Source organism: Neophocaena asiaeorientalis, unplaced genomic scaffold (genome assembly GCF_003031525.2).
Source record: "Neophocaena asiaeorientalis asiaeorientalis breed wild unplaced genomic scaffold, Neophocaena_asiaeorientalis_V1.1 scaffold91, whole genome shotgun sequence".
In the NCBI taxonomy this organism is placed as follows: Eukaryota; Metazoa; Chordata; class Mammalia; order Artiodactyla; family Phocoenidae; genus Neophocaena; species Neophocaena asiaeorientalis.
This window is the reverse complement of record NW_020173198.1, coordinates 11,167,017-11,188,504: the sequence shown is the minus strand read 5'-3', so window position 1 is coordinate 11,188,504 and position 21,488 is coordinate 11,167,017. Positions and strand designations below refer to the sequence as shown.

The 21,488-nt window shown below is 43.1% G+C and overlaps 1 protein-coding gene and 1 non-coding gene across 2 annotated transcripts; both read left to right on the top strand.

The window, feature by feature from the left end:
- Nucleotides 1–12,803: 12,803 nt before the first annotated feature.
- MPV17L (MPV17 mitochondrial inner membrane protein like) lies at nucleotides 12,804–20,566 on the top strand. Its single transcript, XM_024744556.1, has 4 exons — nucleotides 12,804–13,113; nucleotides 15,756–15,826; nucleotides 20,274–20,303; nucleotides 20,387–20,566. Exons 1-4 carry the CDS (start codon nucleotides 12,804–12,806, stop codon nucleotides 20,564–20,566), a joined length of 591 nt encoding a protein of 196 aa, XP_024600324.1.
- On the top strand, nucleotides 17,243–17,315 carry TRNAG-CCC (transfer RNA glycine (anticodon CCC)). Its single transcript has one exon. It is a non-coding gene; the product is annotated as a tRNA-Gly (tRNA).
- Nucleotides 20,567–21,488: the final 922 nt, after the last annotated feature.

Below are 21,488 nucleotides of genomic sequence, written 5' to 3'. Positions count from 1 at the left end.
GCTTTCTCATTGAGGTGCACGAGCTCCGTAGTTGTGGCACATGGGCATAGTTGCCCCGTGGCATGTAGGATCTTAGTTCCCCGACCAGGGATCAAACCCGCATCCCCTGCATTGGAAGGCGGATTCTTTACCACTGGACCACCAGGGAGGTCCCTATTTGAAGACTTTTTAATGATGGCCATTCTGACTGGTGTGAGGTGGTACCTCATTGTTGTTTGATACTATTTTCTAATCAATATACTCTATTCCGATCTTGACAGTTATCCCAGTAAAGTCTGGGAGAGAGAAAGTCTGGAATAGTGTGTTCTGGAGTAGCTCCTCCATCTACCAACATACAGTTGTTGGATTTCCTCAGCACTCAGCCCTAAAGCCCCTTTCTTTCCTTATTCTACACACTCTCATCCTCCATTATTCAAGTAACATCTATACCTGGGCTCTTAAACTGAGAGTCACTTCATTAATGCATTGTGAAATGAGTTTACTGGGTCATGTTTAGCAATTTTTAACAAATCAAATGGAATAGAAAACACCAGAGCACATGACATATGGAATAAGAATAATTAGGAAAAACTCCAAATGTCCATCAACAGGTGAAGACATAAATTGTGATCTGCCCATACAATGGAATGGAATATTATGCAGCAATGAAAGGGAACAAACCGCTGATATACAGAATACCATAGAGCAGGGATCAGCAAACTTCTTCTGTCAGGCGGCAGGTAGAAAATATTTTAGGCTTTGCAGACCATTTGGTCTCTGTTGCAACTACTCAGCTCTGTGTAGCATGAACATAGCCATAGATAATACATAAGGAAATGAATCATGACCAAGTCTCAATAAAACTTTATTTATAGGCACTGAATTTTGAATTTAATATAATTTCACATCATGAAATATTCTTCTGATTTTTTTAAAGTTGTTTGAAAACATAAAGCCATTCTTAGCTTTTGAGCCTTTAAATAAACAGGGAGTGGGCCAGATTTGGCCCACAGCCTGTAGTTTGCTGCTCCCTGTTACAGATGAATCTCAAAAACATTATGCTGAGTGAAAGAAGCCAAATACAAATTGACACAGACACTGTATGTATACTGTGTGATTCCATTTATATGAAATTCTATACCATGCAAACTCATCTATAATGACAGAAAGCCTAGGGCCAGGGGTCAAAGGGAATTGAGTGCATAGGGGTGCTAGGGAACTTTTACAGGTGATAGAAATGTTCTGTATTTTAATTGTGGTGGAGGTTCAGAGGTATACACATTTGTCAAAACCCACAGAACTGTACAAGTAATATGAATGTATTTGATTGTAGGTAAAACATACTTCAATAAAGTTGATAAAACATATCAGAGTGCATCAACTGTAGTAAGGGTAATCATTGTTTCTGAAACTTCTCTTCCAGTTATGTATATATAGATACGTGCAGTGACTGAATTGAACTCATCCTCTTCCACCCCAAATTCCTCAACATTCCTCATCCCAGTAAAGGCACCATCATCCACCCAGTAGTTCAAGCCAGCAACCCTGATATCTCTCTCTCATACACACAAACTTTCTCTTCCCTAGTCACTTTCAATCACTGTTGCCAACTATACCTCCTAAATATCTCCTAAAGCTGTCTACAAACGGATCTCTGTTGCCACACCTTGAGCACTGCCATTATATAAGTGATCTCTATAGCCACACAGAACCCAGAGTGTAACTCAGCCTATGGGGCCTTCCCAGGCTAGACCGTTACCCTATATCCTCTGCTGTAGCTCCTCTCTGAAGTACCCAGATAATAGTATCTCATGCACATCTCCAGAGTTTTTCAGATGTTAAAAACCACCACCTTGGGACTTCCCTGGCAGTCCAGTGGTTAAGACTCCATGCTCCCAATGCAGGGGGCACAGGTTCATCCTTGGATGGGGAACTAAGATCCCGCATGCTGAGTGGCATGGCCAAAAACAAAAACCAAAAAACTCACCACCAAATGGAAGAAATTAACTACTTGTTGATCATGAGCACATAGCCCCCAGACCTACTGATGCCTCAGGATAAATATAGATAATTTTAACCCCTGTGACACCTCCCTGCTACCTCACCATCAACGGATCAGAGAACTGTGCACAAGCTGATCACATACCCTGGGATGCCCCTCCTCACTTTGCCTTTAAAAAGCTTTGCTGAAACCCTGCAAGGAATTCAGGGGCGGGGCAGGGGGGGAGGGGGGCGGGCATGAGCCACCCGTTCTCCTTGCATGGGCCTGCAATAAACCTTTCTTTGCTCCAAACTCTGATGTTGAGGTTTTTTGGCCTCACTGTGCGTCGGGCACCTGAATTTGCATTCGGTAACAAGAGTAGTCTGTTAAACAGAGAAACTGGATCCTCTGTTTATAAGCTTTCCGTTGCTCATAGAATAAAGCATGCATCCTTCACATGGCCCTTTCTACCTCTTCGGTCTTGGTTGTCATTCTTTGGGAAATGTCTTATGTACATATAGGCACCTCTAGGCCCCTATGTCTCTCTTTTAATGTACTTAGCATAACTGTAATTAATTAGTTATTTAATGTCTTCCCCCCAAAAGACCATTTCTGCAGAGATAAATGCCATTTCTGCAGAGATGGAGTCTGTCTTTAATGTTATTTTGTTCCCAGTGACTAGCAGGTAGGCTCTAAAAATTATTTGTGGAATGAATGGATGAATGAATGAATGATGAATCTACATACTGGCATGATGTGCAGACTTTATTCCTAAACATTTTCATTATTTTCAATCTGGTTTTAATGGGTATCACATCTTAAAAAAACATCACAGTCCAAGTGGCGATTTTACTTCCCAAGTCTAGCCAGGTCAGTGTCTAGGATGCAGTGGGGATGAATACTGAATGCAATGATTCAACAAATACTTTCTGAGAGTCCACTATACGCCAGGCAGTATTCTAGGAATCGGGGATACCATGATTAAGAGATTGTCTCTGCATTTGCAGATCTTACATTCTTTTGGAATGGGGTGATAAAAAATGGCTCTATAATATATTAATTTGTTGTAAGTATCATAAGGAAAATTAAGCAGGATAAAAGAATGGAGAGTAAATTATAAATGAATCCATGCCTCAGGACGTAAACTTGAAATCTTTGTTCTAAAACATTGAAAATATTTGTTCAGTGATAACTAGCTGGAAATAGAAGAAAATTAAGCAAAGCCAACTTAATACCATCAACAATTTACTAATTTTCAAGACCTTGAGGAAGGCGTTTCTGTTGATTTCTGTTACTTAAAGGACTTTTCTTTGATGTTTGAGCACCTCTGGTAATTTACACTCTACCATCATCTAATTATCCCTGGAGCAGGATTGGACGTGATGTCTTGGAAAATCTGAAGCAGATATGTTAACATTGATACAGCAATATGAAAAAAAATTTTGCTAACATTTTAAACTATGATTTAATTTATGTTTAAGACTTTCTTCTAGGGACTTCCCTGGTGGTCCAGTGAGAAGACTCTGTGCTCCCAATGCAGGGGGCCTGGGTTCGATCCCTGGTCGGGAAACTAGATCCTGCATGCATGCTGCAACTAAGAGTTTGCATGCTGCAGCTAAAAAAAGATCCTGTATGCTGCAACTAAAGATCCCACATGGGCTTCCCTGGTGGCGCAGTGGTTGAGAGTCTGCCTGCCAATGCAGGGGACACGGGTTCGTGCCCCGGTCCGGGAGGATCCCGCATGCTGTGGAGCGGCTGGGCCTGTGAGCCATGGCGGCTGAGCCTGCGCGTCCGGAGCCTGTGCTCCGCAACGGGATAGGCCACAACAGTGAGAGGCCCGCGTACCACAAAAACAAACAAACAAACAAAAGATCCCACATGCTGCAACGAAGATCCTGCAACTAAGACCCAGCACAGCCAAAATTTAAAAAATAAATAAATAAAATACTTTCTTCTAAGTAGGATTTTAGAGTATACTTAAATTTTAGGTGATGCTGTAAAAAGGTGAAATAGTATAAAAAGGTGATTTCACCTTTCATTTGTTTCAGATTTATTTATATTTTATGAAAGAATTCAGCCTTCTCTAAAACTGTGTAACCGAAAAGAATGAGCAAAGGCATTAACAGACGATATAAGAAAAGAAAAACATGTGCAGATGCTCAATTAACATGAAAAAGCATCAACATTACTAGTGATTAAAAAAATGCAAAATTCAAGTGAGTTTTTTGCCTATTAAATTAACAATTTTATTTTTTTTGCTTTTAATAATAACATCTACGGTTCATTAGAGTAGGAGAGAAGAAATACTCATGCATTACTGGTTGAATTTCAAATTGTTATAAACCTTTTATAGGTTTCAATTATATTCAACTGAATGCAATTTGGCATTCAGTAATAACAACCAAAAAAGCCTAAAATATACGTATCTTTTGTCCGCAAAATTCTGCTCCCAGAAATTTAAACTAAAGACATCAAGTTAAAGACTTTACTATAAGAATGTCATATCAGATTGTTTATATTGGTGAAACATTTTAAACAATCTGTATATTCAATAATATAATAAAAAATTGGTTAAGTTATGGTAAACTTGGTCAAAACACACCTTCACAAACAATGATGTAGATAACCTACTTTTTTTTTTTTTTTTTTGATAACCTACTTATTGACATGGAAAGATGATATATAGTTAACTCAAAAAGATATCTAACTCAAAAAGATATCTAAGAAAATAGCATGTATAACATTAAATAGTACTTGTGCTAGTTATTAATTTGTAATCTCCTGGCTCCAAATCCATTCTTTTTGCCTGCTGTGTAAAAATGGATCTGGGCCCTTTAAATGTTTCTCCTTTGCCAGCTGGCACAATGTTAAGTTTTATCATTAGAGGGCGCGGGAGAGACATTGCAGGAGGAAAGGGGTTTGCTTCCAGGTTCTTGCTAGTGGGCTTCTCCCTTGCCCTACGAAGCTTCCTCCGGATGCAAGGAAAAACTTACTCCTCCTGTGTCTCCTCTACTCTCGACACTCTACTACAATCCTACTTCACTCCTACCAGATGTGCGGGTTTTCCACTCATCTAGCAGTTCTGTAACATCAGCTGGGTGTCCTAAGTTTAACCCAATTCTGACACTATCTACGTGGGGAGAGTCTGATCTCATAGGTTAGGGTCTCACTCCCACAAGACTTCCTCCCACTTCACACGCCAATCACAAGTCCAGGTTGTTACCTGTGTTTCTGACCAACTGGATATAAATCAGAGGGTCCCACAGCCTCCTCACTGGGTTCGATTAATTTGCTAGAGTGGCTTACAGAACTCAGAGAAACAGGTTTCTCGCTAGATCACCAGTTTATTATAAAAGGATATAACTCATGGGGCTTCCCTGGTGGCGCAGTGGTTGAGAGTCCGCCTGCCGATGCAGGGGACGCGGGTTCGTGCCCCGGTCCGTGAGGATCCCACATGCCGCGGAGCTGCTGGCTCCGTGAGTCATGGCCGCTGAGCCTTCTCGTAAAAAAAAAAAAAAAAAAAAAAAGGATATAACTCAGGAACAACCAGATGGAAGAGATGCACAGGGCAGGGTATGTGGGCAGGGGTTCTGAGCTTCCATGTCCTCTCTGGGGACCACTCTTCCCCAAATCTCCACACGTTCACCAACCTGGAAGCTCTCTGAACCCCATCATCTTGGGGTTTTATGGAAGCTTCTTTACAAAGGTGCAGTTGATTAAATCCTTGTCCACTGGTGATTGCTTCAATCTCCAGTCCCCAGCCTGCATCCCCAGATGTGGGTGTGGGACTAAAAGTTCTAACCCTCTAATGATGAGATCGGTTTTCCCTGGCAACAAGCCCACTCTTAGAAGCTTTCCAAAAGTTACCACAATAACATAAGCTCAGGTGTGGTTGAAAGGGGCTTGTTATGAACAAGAAGACACTCCTTTTATATCGAGGACTCAGAAGCTATTTCAGGCAGAGTACGAAACTGTAGACCAAATACTACAACAAAATGATGCTCCCATTGCTCTTATTACTCAGGAAATTCCAAGCATTTTAGGAACTCTGTACCAGAAACAGGACACAGACCAAATAAATATTTCTTATTATAAATCACTGTATCAAACCCTGGCACCCACTCTGGTGGTTTTGTAGCCGAGTACCTCCAATGAGTTCCCACAACAGTTTACCCTAGAGAGCAGATCTCCAGCAAATTCTACCAGCTGTCAGGGCATTAGAGCAACTGACTTCTTTGTCATTCGGTGAGACAGGGCTGTACCCTCCCAATAAGATCAGGATTTTAGCCCTAGAGGGTAGGGAAGGTTCTTCTTGGGCGTTTTATCTCAGTCCTAGTGGTAGTGGCTGGTCCTTATGTTTGCTATTTCTATACTCTTTAGGGTTCTCTTATTATTCAATCCCTCATCATTCCAATTCCCTGTTAATAATTCTTTATACAGTCGATAATCATTATTTGGTGATTCCATATTTGCAAATTCCCCTACTTGCTAAATTTTTTTTGGAACCCCGAAGTCAATACTCTTGATGCTTTTGCTGTCATTTGAAGACATTCACACACTCAGAGCAGCAAAATATTTGAATCACCCAGCTGGCACTTTCCCAGCTACAGTCAAACAAGGTGATGCTTGGCCTTTTTGTTGTGTCTCTCATACTGCAAGCAAGTGTCCTTTTCACAGTCTATTTCCACATTTTTTGAGCTTTCTGTCAGGACTTTCACTGTTTTAAATGGCCCTCAAGTTTAGTTCTGCAGTGCTCATAGTAACTTTATAGAATGTACCTACTTCAAGTAATAAGAATCGACTGTATTAAACTTTCCCTGTTCTAATTACAATGTGATTTCTCCCTCCTGATTGGATCGTACAGAGTACTAAAATCATCTCTAAACCATTATTCCACTAATTAGTTATTTCTTCCACACGTTAGTAGAGTCACACATTTTCTATAGTAATTGAAGTTTCAGAGGTTCAAAAAAGCATAACTGGAGAAGAAAACTCTCTGAAATTAATTCCACCTTTTATGTGGGAATTCTTAATCATTTGCATATTTGAATATGCAAGATCTTTAAAGCTACCTCTAATGTTGAGTTTTTCATAATTTCAGATTTTCTATTTTATCTCTTCTTTATGTATTTTAGAACTTAAAAAGGTATTTCTTTTCCCAAAACTTAACAATGAAAAAATTAATGAAATAAATTTAATTGGCTGCTCTATTATCCCACACCAATGTGGGCAGAATAGTTTCTTAAAATAAAGCTGGTGAAAACAGAGTTCCTGAACACTCTACTTTGAATATTTCTTCCAAATGGCACATTTTCAAAGCACCAAGTCAAAGGTGGAATCTCTGATGGCCGCCATCCCTCTTAAGAAATCTGTTATCACATTTTCATACTCTATTGGGGGCAGGATAGAAGGATGGGGAAGTGTTCCAAACTTCTAAACAAGAGCAAAGGACGGGTACAATTCTCACCTTAGTACTTTGTTTTAGTTCCAATGTTAAGATGGTCTGAAAATGACCATATGGAACCAAGCACCTTTCACATAATTGGTGCCAATGCCAAGGGCATAAGAGTTGCCTAGGTCATAGAGACAGAATTCTTAGGGATGGTTTTTCCACAGCAGAGCTGAAATGCAATGATATCGTGAAGGAATTGTTTAATATCATTTCTGTTAACAGGAAAAATTAAGGCTCCGTTGGGAACCAGGCTTGTATCTTCTTTCTAACAACCTCCCCTCCTGACCTTTTCCAGCTGAGTACCCTTTCTTTCTCTCCCGTGAACATTCATATAGGGAGTCAGCAGTGGCGGTGCCTCCTACCCCCACCTCCATCATTTCAATCCTACCCACTGGAACTCATCCAAATAAAAATAATTTTTGAAAAAGAAAATCATATTTACATTTGCATAAAGCATAGCTCTTTTTATTCATCTGTAGCCACACTAAACAAAAACCTTGTGTTTACTGGGTACGCCCAGCTTCAAATCAAAGTACCCTCTTCCATTCAGGTCAGAGCTGGAGAAATTCTACTAAGAATGAAGGAAGGGGTGGGTGGGGGAGAAAATCTTGAAAGAAGGAGAATTAGATAAGGGTTTTTATTGCCAACCTCACTTCAGGTGACAAGGAGGAAGACAGTTGCTTCAGTTTCTGGCTCTGTACTCACACCCTCAGAGACAATTGATATCTCAGAGGTGATATTGAAGGGGCTGGAGGAACTTCCATGACCTTTTCTGAAGGTCATGACTGTTTTTGAAGCTGATTGCTTCCTCTGTTCATTGGAAAACAGACCTGTTGGTCTTGGAGCCTGTTAAGAGTAGTAGCCTTTTGTTTGTCAGTAGAAATTTACAGATTAGCAAGAGAAGGTAGAAGATTTTAGACACTGCAGCCCACTTGGTGGTTCTTATTAAGCCCCCATTCATTTAAATAAAATGAAATAATAATGGTTACAAATAAGCGTCATTGTAATCATCTTAATGTATGTTTCATGTGATCCTTAGTTGTAAATTGAAGCTCAGTTCCCACATCAGTACTTTATTCCCTGCTGAAAAAGCTCTTAACAAAACACCTCTTTTCCATTTTAACACAGCACTATGTTCTCTGGTTATCCCCCAGTGTTCAGAGATATTTATGTCACATAAATGTGTTGTCTCATTATTGCCAGAGGGCTCTGAATCACAACTTGCACAGATGATGAAGCATCAATGTAATGACTTAATCTTAGAGCATCTCTTCCCTTTGAAGGCCAAGCAGGTTCTTTAGCATCTTTACTGAATGAGATTGTCTTTAAGTACTGTATTTTTTGCGGCTTTTAAGAAGAGACAAATATACAGCAATAGTCGTAAAACCATCTCAGCCTTCGAAGTATTCATTCCTCTTTCTTTCAATTCCCATTAAGTAAATACATTGAGCTGCTTGATAAAGATCACCATAGATTTTGGAGGATATTTGCCTCTACAGATTGTTACCAATCTCCAGCCTCACTGGCTTTCTGTGAAGAGAAAATTAATTCATGTAGTAAAGTGCTTAGTAGAAAATCGACACCCACAGTGGGCTCTCGGTAAATGTCAGTCCCATCCCTTTGGGGTTGCCAAATTTAGCAAAATAAATTTTAAAAATAGAGGATGCCCTTGGGACTCCCCTGGCGGTGCTGTGGTTTGGATTCGAAGCTTTCACTGCAGGGGACACGGGTTTGCTCCCTGGTCAGGGAACTAAGATCCTGCAAGCTGTGAGGCCAAAAAACGAAAAATATAGGATGCCTATTTCACTTCGAATTTCAGATGAACAGTGAAAATTTTTTTAGTGTGCCCCAAATATTGCACTGGGACATACTTACACCAAGAAGTTATTCTTTGTTCATAGGAAATTCCAAGTTAACTTGGCACCCTATATTTTACCTGGAAACCCTAATCCCTCCCCCCACCCTACTTTCCTTCAATTTTCTCCAATTTTGCTCTATTTTTCTCTCTAAAAACTTTGGTTAAGGGAATTGTGTAGGAATCATTAGGGAGATTTTCTTTTTTTCATAATGAAGACCACAATTTTCTCTAATTTAGGCAGGAACTCGTTTTTTGGGTTTTTTTTTAAGCACTGCAAATACAAATCCTTCCCACAAGCCCATAGTTTAGTGCCTGGCACATAACTGTGCTCAATGAATATTGATCAACTGAATGAATGAATGAAAGATTGCCTGGAAAAACCTATGGTCCTGATCTCAGTGTGCTGAGAAATGGGTAGTTTGATTTCAGCTAATGTGATCAATTGCTGTTAGAGGAGATCAAAAGGATTACAGAGAAGAAAGGCACGAATAATGGCCCTCCAAAGATGTCCATGTCTTAATCCACCAAACCTGTGAATATGCTATTTTACACGGCAAAAGGAACTTTATAGATGACTCTTAAGGTAAGGATCTTGAGATGTGGAGATCACCCTGCATTATCCAGGTAGGCTGAATGTAATCATAAGGGTCCTTCTAAGAGAGAGGGAAGGTGGGTCAGAGTCAGAAAAGACTATATGACAATGGAATGACAGAGAGAGAGATTGGAAGATGCTAGGCTGCTGACTTTGAAGGAAAGGGCCATCCAGGAATGCAAGGGGGCCTCTAGAAGCTGGAAAAGGCAAGGACATGGATTCTCTTCTAGGGCCTCTGGAGGGAATGCAGCCCATGGACCCGTTTTTTTTTCCTTTGGCTGTGCTGCGTGGCATGTAGGATCTTAGTTCCCCAACCAGGGATCCCTGCAGTGGAAGCATGGAGTCTTAACCACTGGACTGCCAGGGAAGTCCCCATGGACCCATTTTAGACTTCTGACCTCCAAACCTCTGAGGACAACAAATTTGTGGCAACTTGTCACAGCAACAATGGGAAAATAATACAAGGGGAATGTAAGTAATAAAGAAAGGTGCGTGCTAGGAGCCTGCTTAGCTGGGACAAGTCTGACAGAAAGATTTACTTGGGACCAGTAACAAGCACAAGGAGAGGGGAGGGATGAGAATCAGCATATGGGTGGATAGAAAGGGTCAAAGAACACAGAAATTGGCAGATTCCCAAGAACTGAAGAGAATGGGTGTATTAATCTGCCCTAGGGCTGTCAGAACAAAATACCACAGACAAAGTGCCTTTAAAAATATATTTTCTCCAGTTTTCGGGGCTAGAAGTCCAAGGTCAAGGTGTCAGCTGGTTTGATTTCTTCTGAGGCCTCTCCCCTTGGCTTGTACGTGGCCTCCCTCTCACCATGTCCTCACATGATCTTTCCTCTGTGCATGCACTGCCCTCGTGTCTCTTTGTGTGTCCAAATTTCCTCTTCTTATTAGGACGCCAGTCAGATTGGATTAGGGCCCATCCTAAGGGCCTCATTAAAAACATTTTTTTAATTAATTAATTAATTAATTTTTGGCTGCGTTGGGTCTTCGTTGCTGTGCGCAGGCTTTCTCTAGTTGCAGTGAGCGGGGGCTACTCTTCTTTGCGGTGCGCAGGCTTCTCATTGCAGTGGCTTCTCTTGTTGTGGAACATGGGCTCTAGGCGCACGGGCTTCAGTAGTTGTGGCACGCGGGCTCAGTAGTTGTGGCTTGCGGGATCTAGAGCACAGGCTCAGTAGTTGTGGCACAGGGGATTAGTTGCTCCATGGCATGTGGGTTCTTCCCGGACCAGGGCTTGAAACTGTGTCCCCTGCATCGGCAGGTGGACTCTTAACCACTGTGCCCCCAGGGAAGTCCCAGGGCCTCATTTTTAACTTAATCACCTCTTTAAAGATCTTATCTCCAAATACAGTCATATTCTGAGGTACCGGGTGTTAGGGTTTCAACATATGAGTTTTGGGGGGACACAATGCAGCCCATAACAGTAGGGTTGACAAACTGAGGAACAGTCTACGATATAACTGATAAGTGTCCCAGATTGGAGACTAAGGTGATCGTGATCTATGACAATTCAATACAAGGCAAAGTGATCCAGAATTGAAAGCCAGTCCTTGACAAAGGACTTTAGTGGGACAATTGGCAATAGTTTGAATAAGGTCTGTAGATTGGGTAATAGTATTACATCAGTCGTTCTGAAAATTGTACTATGGTTATGTAAGATGTCAATATTGGGGGAAGCTTGGTTGAAGAATATATAGGAACTCTGTACTATTTTTGCAAGTTTTCAGAAAGTCTGGAATTATTTCAAAATAAAAAGTTAAAAATCAAAATATTAATAATTAACTAAAATAGGATAAACAAATAGAAGAGAGAGGGAGAAAATGAAAATGGAATTGGGTGTGACAATGAAGGAAGGAAAAATAGAGGAAAAGAAGCAAAGAGGAACTGATTTCCATGAGGTCAGAGGTTACATCTGCTGTTTGGGTTTCCAATGACCCCCTGCTTTTGGGAGCTCAGCATATTTGGGAGGTAATATTCGTTGAGGCACAGACTCTGAAAAGAAGGCGGTAGCCCCATTGAATCCCACCTCACATTCATGAAAGGCCTCAAAGTTTAACTTCTGACATTGTCTCTAAAGACTGTTACATAGTCAGTGTGTGTGTCGAAAGTGTGAATTCCTTGTATGTTAAGACATTTAAAATACACTGCCATCTTGGTAACTGAGTTTTGGTATTCTGCCCACACCACTTTTTTCCCCCAATTTTTCCCTTCTTTTTTAACCTTTTTTGGTTCGTTTTGAGATATAATTCACATACCATACAATTCACCATTTTAAAGTGTAATTAGGGACTTCCCTGTTGGCGCAGTGGTTAAGAATCCGCCTGCCAGTGCAGGGGACACGGGTTCCAGCTCTGGTCTGCAGAGTAACTAAGCCCGTGGGCCACAACTACTGAGCCCATGTGTCACAACTACCGAAGCCCGTGCGCCTAGAGCCAGTGCTCCCCAACAAGAGAAGCCACTGCAAGGAGAAGCCCCCGCACCACAACGAAGAGTAGCCCCCGCTCGCCGCAACTAGAGAAAGCCTGCGCGCAGCAACGAAGGCCCAACGCAGCCAAAAATAAATAAATAAATACATTTTTTTTTAAAAAAGGGTCTTTAATGGTTTTCCGTGCAACTGTTACCACTATCTAATTATACAATAGTTCATCACCCCAAAAAAGAATCCCACACCCGGTTAGCAGTCACTTCGCATGCCCCCCCATTGCCCATCCCCTTAAGTCTGTAAGGATTTGCCTGTTCTGGACATGACTTGTAAGGGGTTAATGCATATGCGGACCAGCAGTATTTCAAAAGCTCAGCCTCCAGGATCGCCAGTGGCCACGGGATTGGTCGGTGCAGTTGGGTGTACGCGGGGCGCCCAATCGCCTTCGAGCGTGGAGAGGAGGCAGGTGCAGGTGGCGGGAGTCGGTCGCTGGCCGGCGCCCAGGGCACGGGCATGGCGGGCTGGTGGCGGGAGCTCCTGCGCACCGTCCGGCGCTACCCTTGGCCCACGAACGTGCTGCTCTACGCCGCGCTCTTCTCAGCCGGCGACGCGCTGCAGCAGCGGCTGCGAGGCGGCCCTGCTGACTGGCGGCAGACGCGGCACGTGGCCACCGTGGCCGTGGCCTTCCACGCGAATTTCAACTACGTGTGGCTGCGCCTGCTGGAGCGCGCGCTGCCGGGGCGCGCGCCGCGCGCCGTCCTGGCCAAGGTGCTGTGCGACCAGGCGTTCGGCGGGCCGGTGTACGTCTCTGCCTTCTACTTCAGTGAGTCGCCGTGCCAGGCACCTGGGGGCCGGAACTGGGGGACGGAGGCGGATCCGGAATTGGGGGACGAGAGGCAGGGGTCGGGGTTTCAGGGGCTGGGACCAGGCAGGAGCCTGGGGCTCTGGGGGCCGGGGACCGGGGCTGGAATCCTGGGGTGGGGGCCAGGGTTCAGGAGACTGGGAGGGTCTGGATGAGGGCCGGAGGTCGAGGTGCGAGGGTCGAGAAGTTTGGGGACCGTGGATTAACAGGATTGAGGGGAAAGAAATTGAGGGAAGGTTGCCGGAGAGGCGAGGAATTAGGGGGCCAGGTCGCAGTTCGGACGCTGGGTTGCCCGTAGTCTGGGGCTGGAGGTTTCAGGGGGCCTGGGGCGTACGTAGGCCGGAAGTGGGGAGGCAGGGCTGGGGATCCATTTTCCCCTGATAAAGGTCCACGGGAATGTCGAGGAGACCCCCAGCTTGCTACCATGTCAGCTGTGAGCCCCGTGACCATGTTGTGGGGCGGGGTCTCCTTTCCACTGGTGGGATACTCCTTTTCAACATACAAACAAAAGGTGAGGGGATTCAGGATGGTGTGGGCAGAGCCGGTGGAATCTGAGGTGCGGCCTGGTTCCCCTCAAAATGTGTGCTCAGGGTGGTAGTCCTGCTTTTGTAACAAGATTTCCCTGAAGGGGGTCCCATCCCCATATCAAAACCCACAGAAAATGTCAGGAGACCTCGGACCCCTGCCATGAGAGGACTCTGTACCTGTGAGGGTCTGGGGAGCCCCCTCCTCAAAAAGTCCACCCTGGAGCCTGAGGGCCTGACTTTGGGAACCTTTCTTAGCGCCCTAAATTCTAAAAACAATGTCAAGGGCCCTGTGGCCTTCATCTTCATAGCGTTTTCTATTGCTTGGAAGGGAGTGGGCAGGGGAGGGGCACCCAATCCCCTAAGAAAATTCAAGGGTCCTGGGCCTGGCCTTGGCATTGGGGATCACAGATCCCCCAAGGGGTCTTGTCAGTGGCTGTTGGTGCTTTCTTCTAAACTGTGTTGAAGTGGTCAAGTCACCACTTGGAAGGAACCTACAGTGCCCCTTGGATCTTATTTTGGGGGCTAGAGTCACTCACAAACTCCGCAGGAAACATGCCTGATGCAGTGCCAACCACATGGCCCATGGAGTCAGTGAGGTCAGGGGATAGAGGACCTGAGACCAGGAGCTGCCTGATTTATCAGAAGATCTGTCTCTGATCCCAGCGCGTGACTTCCAGGCCAGATTGGCAAACAGGTTCCTCATGCCTGTTACTGCAGTGCCCTTGTACTCTGGTGATGGGATGGAGGGTTGGGAGCTGCTGGCATTTGGGAGTCAGATTCCTATCTAATCCTCAAACAACCCAGTGAGGCAGGTATTGTTATTCCCATGTTACAGACAAGGAAACTGAGGCTCAAAGGGATAAACGACCTGCCCGAAAGCAACACAATCCATATTATGGTCTTCATCTCCCTGGGGGGATGTCAGCGTTCCTGAAACCAGAAAGATGCTGCAGTCACAGGGCTGCTGGGGCCTGTGGTTCAAGCCTGAGGCCCCTGAAACCGATTCTTGCCCACATTGCTTCTTTGTTTTGCATTTCAGATTTCTGGGCCCTGTTTCCCTCTCCTCATGTTAAACTGAAGGGGGAATGGTGGGAAGGGGGTGGGTTGGATGTTTGTTCAAGGCACTTCAGACCTGGAAATTGCCTGTATCAGATGTTCCTTTGTGCTGGGGCTGCCTTGGGAGGTAGAATAGTTGTGATTGAAAGGCCTGGCTCGGAATCCACACCTGGGTTGGACTTGGATCACTATCAACCTCTCTGAGCTCTTTTCCTCCTCTGCAACTCCATCATCCTTAGCTGAGGGTTAGGAGAGTCAGATGAAAGAAAACACATCAAGTGCTTAGCCCTTAATTAGTGCTGGGTAAGTGGAATACTATTACCAATATTGGGTTCGGTTTTCTTACCGGTCCTGTTCTAAGAATCCCCTGCAATTGACTGAAAAGATTGTATTTCCCCTTCTTCCTAATCAGAGTTGGAGGAGACTTTTTAAAGCACTGTCATTTTCACACCTTTCCTAAAATAGGAGGGTTTTGTCCTTGTTCCCTGACTTCCTTTTCAGGGTTGTTGAACGTCAAAGTTTTCCAGATGTTTTTAGGAAGTCTGAACTGGTGTTCTGCTTTCAAATTCCATTTAGAAAGCCTCTTAGATGGGAAATCTGCAGTTGCTAGAATACCCAGTGTCCAGCAGCCTTTTTGTAAAAGAAGGAAATTAAATTTTTAAAATTTTAAACATTTCATAACATGTTTTGAAGGGAGAGAAGAAAAGTCACCAATAGTCCCACCATGCTAACACTGAGGTTTTTGTGAATTCTCTAACAGCTTTTTAAAAAAATAATCATTCTGCTATAACTCGGTACCCTGCTATTCTCAGTTCATATTTATCATCACTTTAAAATTTACCTAACTTTAGAATGGAGATTATCTTTTGTTTTCACTGTTGGGTCAGACGGAACATACTGAGTTAGTGATGGTGGTGGTTACCTTGCATACTGGAATAGAAAACTTGAACATGAGCTGTTATACAGTATTCTTCGTATTAAATCTTTTAAAATTCTTCTGGTGTGTGTTTTTTCAAATAGGTATGAGTATTCTCCAGGAAAAGGATGACATATTTTTGGACCTGAGACAGAAATTCTGGAATACATATAAGGTAAGACAGACTTTTGAAAATACGACCAGGATCTTTTTGTATCTTTTTAACATTAAATACATTTAAATAAAAATATTCTTGGGTTTCCCTGGTGGCGCAGTGGTTGAGAGTCCGCCTGCCGATGCAGGGGATGCGGGTTCGTGCCCCGGTCTGGGAAGATCCCACATGCCACGGAGTGGCTGGGCCCATGAGCCATGGCCGCTGAGCCTGCGCATCTGGAGCCTGTGCTCCGCAACGGGAGAGGCCACAACAGTGAGGGGCCCGTGTACCACAAAAAAAAAAAAAAAAAATTCTTAAATTAGGGCTCCAGTTGGTTAGCACAGGGTACTATATTTTGACAGATCTTAAATTTGTTTTGATAGTTGAATGAGAAGCTTTAAGAGTGTCTATATGTGTCTCTGAATTTTAGTCAGTGTTCACAACGATTTCTGACATTCTTATATTTATTCTTGTTAGCGATCACAGTGATTTTTTTGGAGCCAAAGAAGTTATTGCAAAATAGGAATAGTAGAATGTGAGTGGCTTAATGGAATCATTCTCACATTTAGAGCTGATGTTTCCAAGTGTGCATTCTGCTGAGTCCCTATGAAAGGAACCTTCTTGACATCACAGAGGTATTTACAGAAAAGGAAGATGTTTCCCAGGGTTATCCTGAGGCTGGAATCAAGTCACCTCTTGTCCTGTTTGCTTAGTACAAATATATATATGATCCAATCCCACAAATATCTATTCATTTATTCAATGAAGATGTATTGAGCAGTGTCCTCAAGACCTGGCAGAGTCAGGGGTGCTTTCCATCTCTGGCCTAGTGTGATTCTATTAATGACAATGTTTGATTCTATTATTAATGACAATGAGGTGAATTTTCAGGATTCCAGAATATACACAGCCTTGTCTAGGGCTCCACATCTACTTAATTCCTGATCAGAAGCAGTGCCAAGCCACCCCCAGCCATCCCCGCCAGCCTCACCACACCCCCAGCATCTTCTGTTGAGCTATTCTGAGCACGAGAACCATTATCACCCGCTTGGTGGTTGAAGGCAGATGACAGGGAGGGTGGAAGCCACATGCTGCCGAGCCCCTCCGGGGGGAAAAGCATTCAGAACTCTTGTTACTTCTCTTGAGGCAAAAATTATGGGCCCATGGTGACAACCAAATATGATTTTCTTCTGCTTTACTTTGGGAAAGGAACAAATTTGCCCATGATGTCATAGATCTCATGGAGATAGGTGCATCTGACATTTATACATTTATACGAAGAGCAAGCCAAGCAGAGTTGTAAAAGAAAGGGGCTTTGACCAAGGATTTGCAGATGTTTCAGACTCTCTTTCTTTGATGAAGACATACAGGCTATCTTCATTGGGTAGAAACGTGGCAACTTTTACACACCTTTTTAAAAACAGTGGTTCTGGGATTTCCCTGGTGGTCTAGCGGTTAAGACTCTTCACTCCCAATGCAGGGGGCCCAGGTTCGATCCCTGGTCAGGGAACTAGATTCCACATGCCGCAACTAAAGATCCCGCACGCGGCAACGAAGATCATGGGTGCTGCAACTAAGACCTGGTACGGCCAAATAAATAAATAAATAAATATTTTTAAAAAAACAAAAAGCAAAACACAACAAAAACAGTGGTTCCAAATGAGTCAGTTGTATCTATGCCCTTGAGAAGAAAGAGGGTACCGGCAGTCTGATGCCCAGCACCATTTGGGGACTTTCCTGAAGATCTCCCATAACAAGAAACTATCTGCTAGGTATTGCACTAGGTGTTAGCAGAAGATAACACAAAACATATATAGATATAGATATAGATATAGAGAGATATACACGCACACACATTGCTACTGTCTTTAAGGGACTTACAATGTCGTGGGGTAGATAGACAAGTAAATAGACAAACATTAACCTCAATGCCAGGAGCAGTGCTCAGAGCATGCAAACGGGTACTTAGCACAGCACGGAGATGTAAGGGTGCGGCTCAAGGAAAGCTTCCGGGGGCAGGTTATGCCTGAGCGGAGTCTTAAAGAACTCAGGGGAGTTAGGCGGATACCTGGGGCCTTTCCAGGGGCAGAAGGAGCCGAGGAAGGAATGCATAAAACACCGTGGTGTACCTGTAAGGGAGAAACTACAAGAGATGCTATTCATAGAATATAAGATATGAATTGAGGAACAACTGCAAATGACTTTGGATCTTGGAAGGTGTTGAAGGCCATGCCAAGGATCTTGCACTTAAGTGATTACTGGCAAGGGAGACCAGTTAGAGGGTTACTGTGACCAAGTTCACGTAAGAAATCATGAAGCAGTGGGCAGAGGAAGGATTTCAAAAATACTTAAGAGATAGAATTGGTAGGTCTTGATGATGGATTGGAAGTAGGGTTGATGGGCAAGGACACATCTACGGTGACCCATCCGCATTTACTGGGTAGCACGCAGCATTCTGTAAGCAAGAGCCCACTTTTCTCTCCCGGTTATTTGCTTATTTCTCTGTCATCAGTAGGGACTCAGGGATTCCCATTTTTTCGATGGTTTATAATTCATTGCTGTGTTTAATTATTTTTGTTTCGCAAATGTCCCAGACTTGGCCAGTGAGAGTTGCTTCAAGCTGGCTCCTATTTCCTTGTGATAGTCCCCCCATCTTTTTTTTTAAGCCACTTCCTTACTTTATATCATAAAGGTAGATGTTCTAGGCTCATCTTGTACCTTGTACCTGCCCTACTCTGGCCCTGGAATCAACCATTTCTTTGAGGAGTCCTTTTTCCTTTTTGTGGGGAATGGCATAGGAGACCAAGATCAGCACACTGAGTGAGGCTACATTCTGAAGAAAAAAAATTGCCATAAGAAGTGAAGCCATGTTTGGATGGGTTTTTCCTAAAGTAGTACATTCTTTTTTTAAAAAATAAATTTATTTATTTATTCATTTATTTAATTTTTGGCTGTATTGGGTCTTTGCTGCTGCACGCGGGTTTTCTCTAGTTGCTGAGAGCGGGGGCTACTCTTCGTTGCGGTGCGCGGGCTTCTCATTGCGGTGGCTTCTCTTGTTGCAGAGCGCGGGCTCTAGGCACATGGGCTTCAGTAGTTGTGGCCGCGGACTCTAGAGCACAGGCTCAGTAGTTGTGGTGCACAGGCTTAGTTGCTCCACGGCATGTGGGATCTTCCCGGACCAGGGCTCGGACCCATGTCTCCTGCGTTGGCACGCGGATTCTTAACCACTGCATCACCAGGGAAGCCCCTAAAGTAGTAAATTCTTAAATGAGTATACACTTTAAACTTTAAATAGCTTTTATTGCAACAGTTTATTATAGAAACTTTAGAAAATAAAAATCAGTAAAAACAAAAAAAAAATAATACCACCTTTATATTACTAGTGTAATACCACTTGTAAGGACTATTTTAAAAACCTCTAGCTTTTTTTTTTAAGATATAATTTACATACCAAGATCTCTATCTTTAAAAAAAAATCCATAATGATGACTCTTGTCAGAATGAACAGGTTAAAGCCTGTTAAAATAAATCCATCTTTTTTTTTTTTTGGCCACACTACGCGGCTTGCAGGATCTTAGTTCCCTGACCAGGGATCACACCTGGGCCCCACCACTGAAAGCCCCGAGTCCTCACCCCTGGACCACCAGGGAATTCCCACAAATAAATACATCTTAAAAGCTAAACTTATTCTGTAGCATGAAGTAGTTAGAATATATTATTATCAAATCACCATAAAGGACAGTTTAGAGTTTTAAAAATTGATTGATGATCCTGTATTTTATCAATATTTCCCTTGCATCATTTGCATGGGCAAACAGGAAAATTGCAATATATAAATATGTGTTGTGGACTTCCCTGGTGGCTCAGTGGTTAAGAACATGCCTGCTAATGCAGGGGACATGGGTTCGAGCCCTAGTCCGGGAAGATCCCACATGCCGTGGAGCAACTGAGTCCGTGAGCCACAGCTGCTGAGCCTGCATGCCACAACTACTGAAGTCTGCGCGCCTAGAGCCCGTGCTCCACAACAAGAGAAGCCACCGCAATGAGAAGCCCGCATACCACAACAAAGAGTAGCTCCCCCTCGCCGCAACTAGAGAAAGCCCGCACGCAGCAATGAAGGCCCAACGCAGCCAAAAGTAAAATATAAATAAATTTAAATAAATAAATATGTGTTGTTATTTTGAAAGCAGTTGTCTTCCAGAATTGGTACTGATTCAGGTAGACTTTTTATTGTAAATTTGTGAATATAATAAAAATCTTTATTCCTGTGCCTAACGGCTGTTTGTACAACTCCTTACCCTCTTCCACTCAAGAGACCATAAGTAGTCTAATTTAATCTGCTTAGTCTGAAATGTAATACCGCGTCCACATTCCACCCGCCTGGTGTTTCTCAATGCTTAATACAAAGAACTGTGTGATCGTTTTGTGCGATTAAAAAGCATCCTAATAAAGTTTTTCTTTATTCCAGAGTGGTCTGATGTACTGGCCTTTTGTACAGGTGAGTTTCAAACTACTTAGAATGCCAACTCATGGGTCTGGTTTATATGGAGCCCTAAAAGACTCTTTCTCTCTCCGTTATAGCTGACCAACTTCAGCCTCGTTCCTGTTCACTGGAGAACAGCTTACACTGGGCTTTGTGGTTTTCTGTGGGCCACTTTCCTCTGCTTTTCACAACAGGGTGGTGATGGTACCTTGAAGTCAGCTTTTACTTTCCTTTATATAAAGGGAACAAATGAAGTTGAAAGACCCCCAGAGAAATGACAAGTCAAGAACTCCCTGAAATTGCCTAATTTTTTTCCCTTAAATGCAGAGGATTGCCTGCAGATGAAGTACCCTGCTTACCAAGTTATGTGCGGCATTTTGAAGAATTACTATTCTGTAGACCTGATTGTTTTGTTTTGTTTTGTTTTTTTATTGCGGTACACGGGCCTCTCACTGTTGTGGCCTCTCCCGTTGCGGAGCACAGGCTCCGGACTCGCAGGCTCAACGGCCATGGCTCATGGGCCCAGCCACTCTGCGGCATGTGGGATCTTCCCGGACTGGGGCACGAACCCGTGTCCCCTACATCGGCAGGCGGACTCTCAACCATTGCGCCACCAGAGAAGCCCGACCCAATTGTTTTTTAATTAGCAATGATAACTTTCAATTCTATTCAGATCTCCTTTTTTTTCATTCTAATCCGAAAGTATTATTGATACTTCTCTAGTATTTTCTCTTCCCTAATACTTTGGTTAATATCAATAACAGTGGCAGAATGGCAGTTTATAATCATTACTATTTCTGGTCCAATATTTTATTGCCAGTTGATTTAAGGAGCTTCCATTTTGATTGTACACATCTCTCTTCTAAAATCTCAGGTTATCTCTTAAACACTTTTGGCTCAGATTACCTTTTATACCAAAAATAGTCCTTATAGTTAATTTCTGTTTACACAGAATTCAATCAGGAATATGGAATAACCAGATTTTCCCCTAAAATGCTGTATAATAATTTATTGTTATGCTAATACTAAAGTTCTGCAAGTACGTTTTATGTACGAAGAAATGTGCACAGTGTATCATTAGTGTTCTGTATAGAGTGTATTTTACTGATGTCTTCTACTTTTATAGTTTTTAATTATTTTTTTAGTTAATGTTTTTCAGTTTTCAGCATAGTCACTTGGCTAAATATCTCATTTCCTAGA

Excerpts from the sequence above, each read along its gene's own strand:
- MPV17L (XM_024744556.1), top strand. The coding sequence starts at position 12,804 with ATGGCGGGCTGGTGGCGGGAGCTCCTGCGCACCGTCCGGCGCTACCCT. Across the intron at positions 15,827-20,273 it reads AATTCTGGAATACATATAAG|AGTGGTCTGATGTACTGGCC; the intron begins GTAAGACAGACT and ends TCTTTATTCCAG. Across the intron at positions 20,304-20,386 it reads TGTACTGGCCTTTTGTACAG|CTGACCAACTTCAGCCTCGT; the intron begins GTGAGTTTCAAA and ends TCTCCGTTATAG.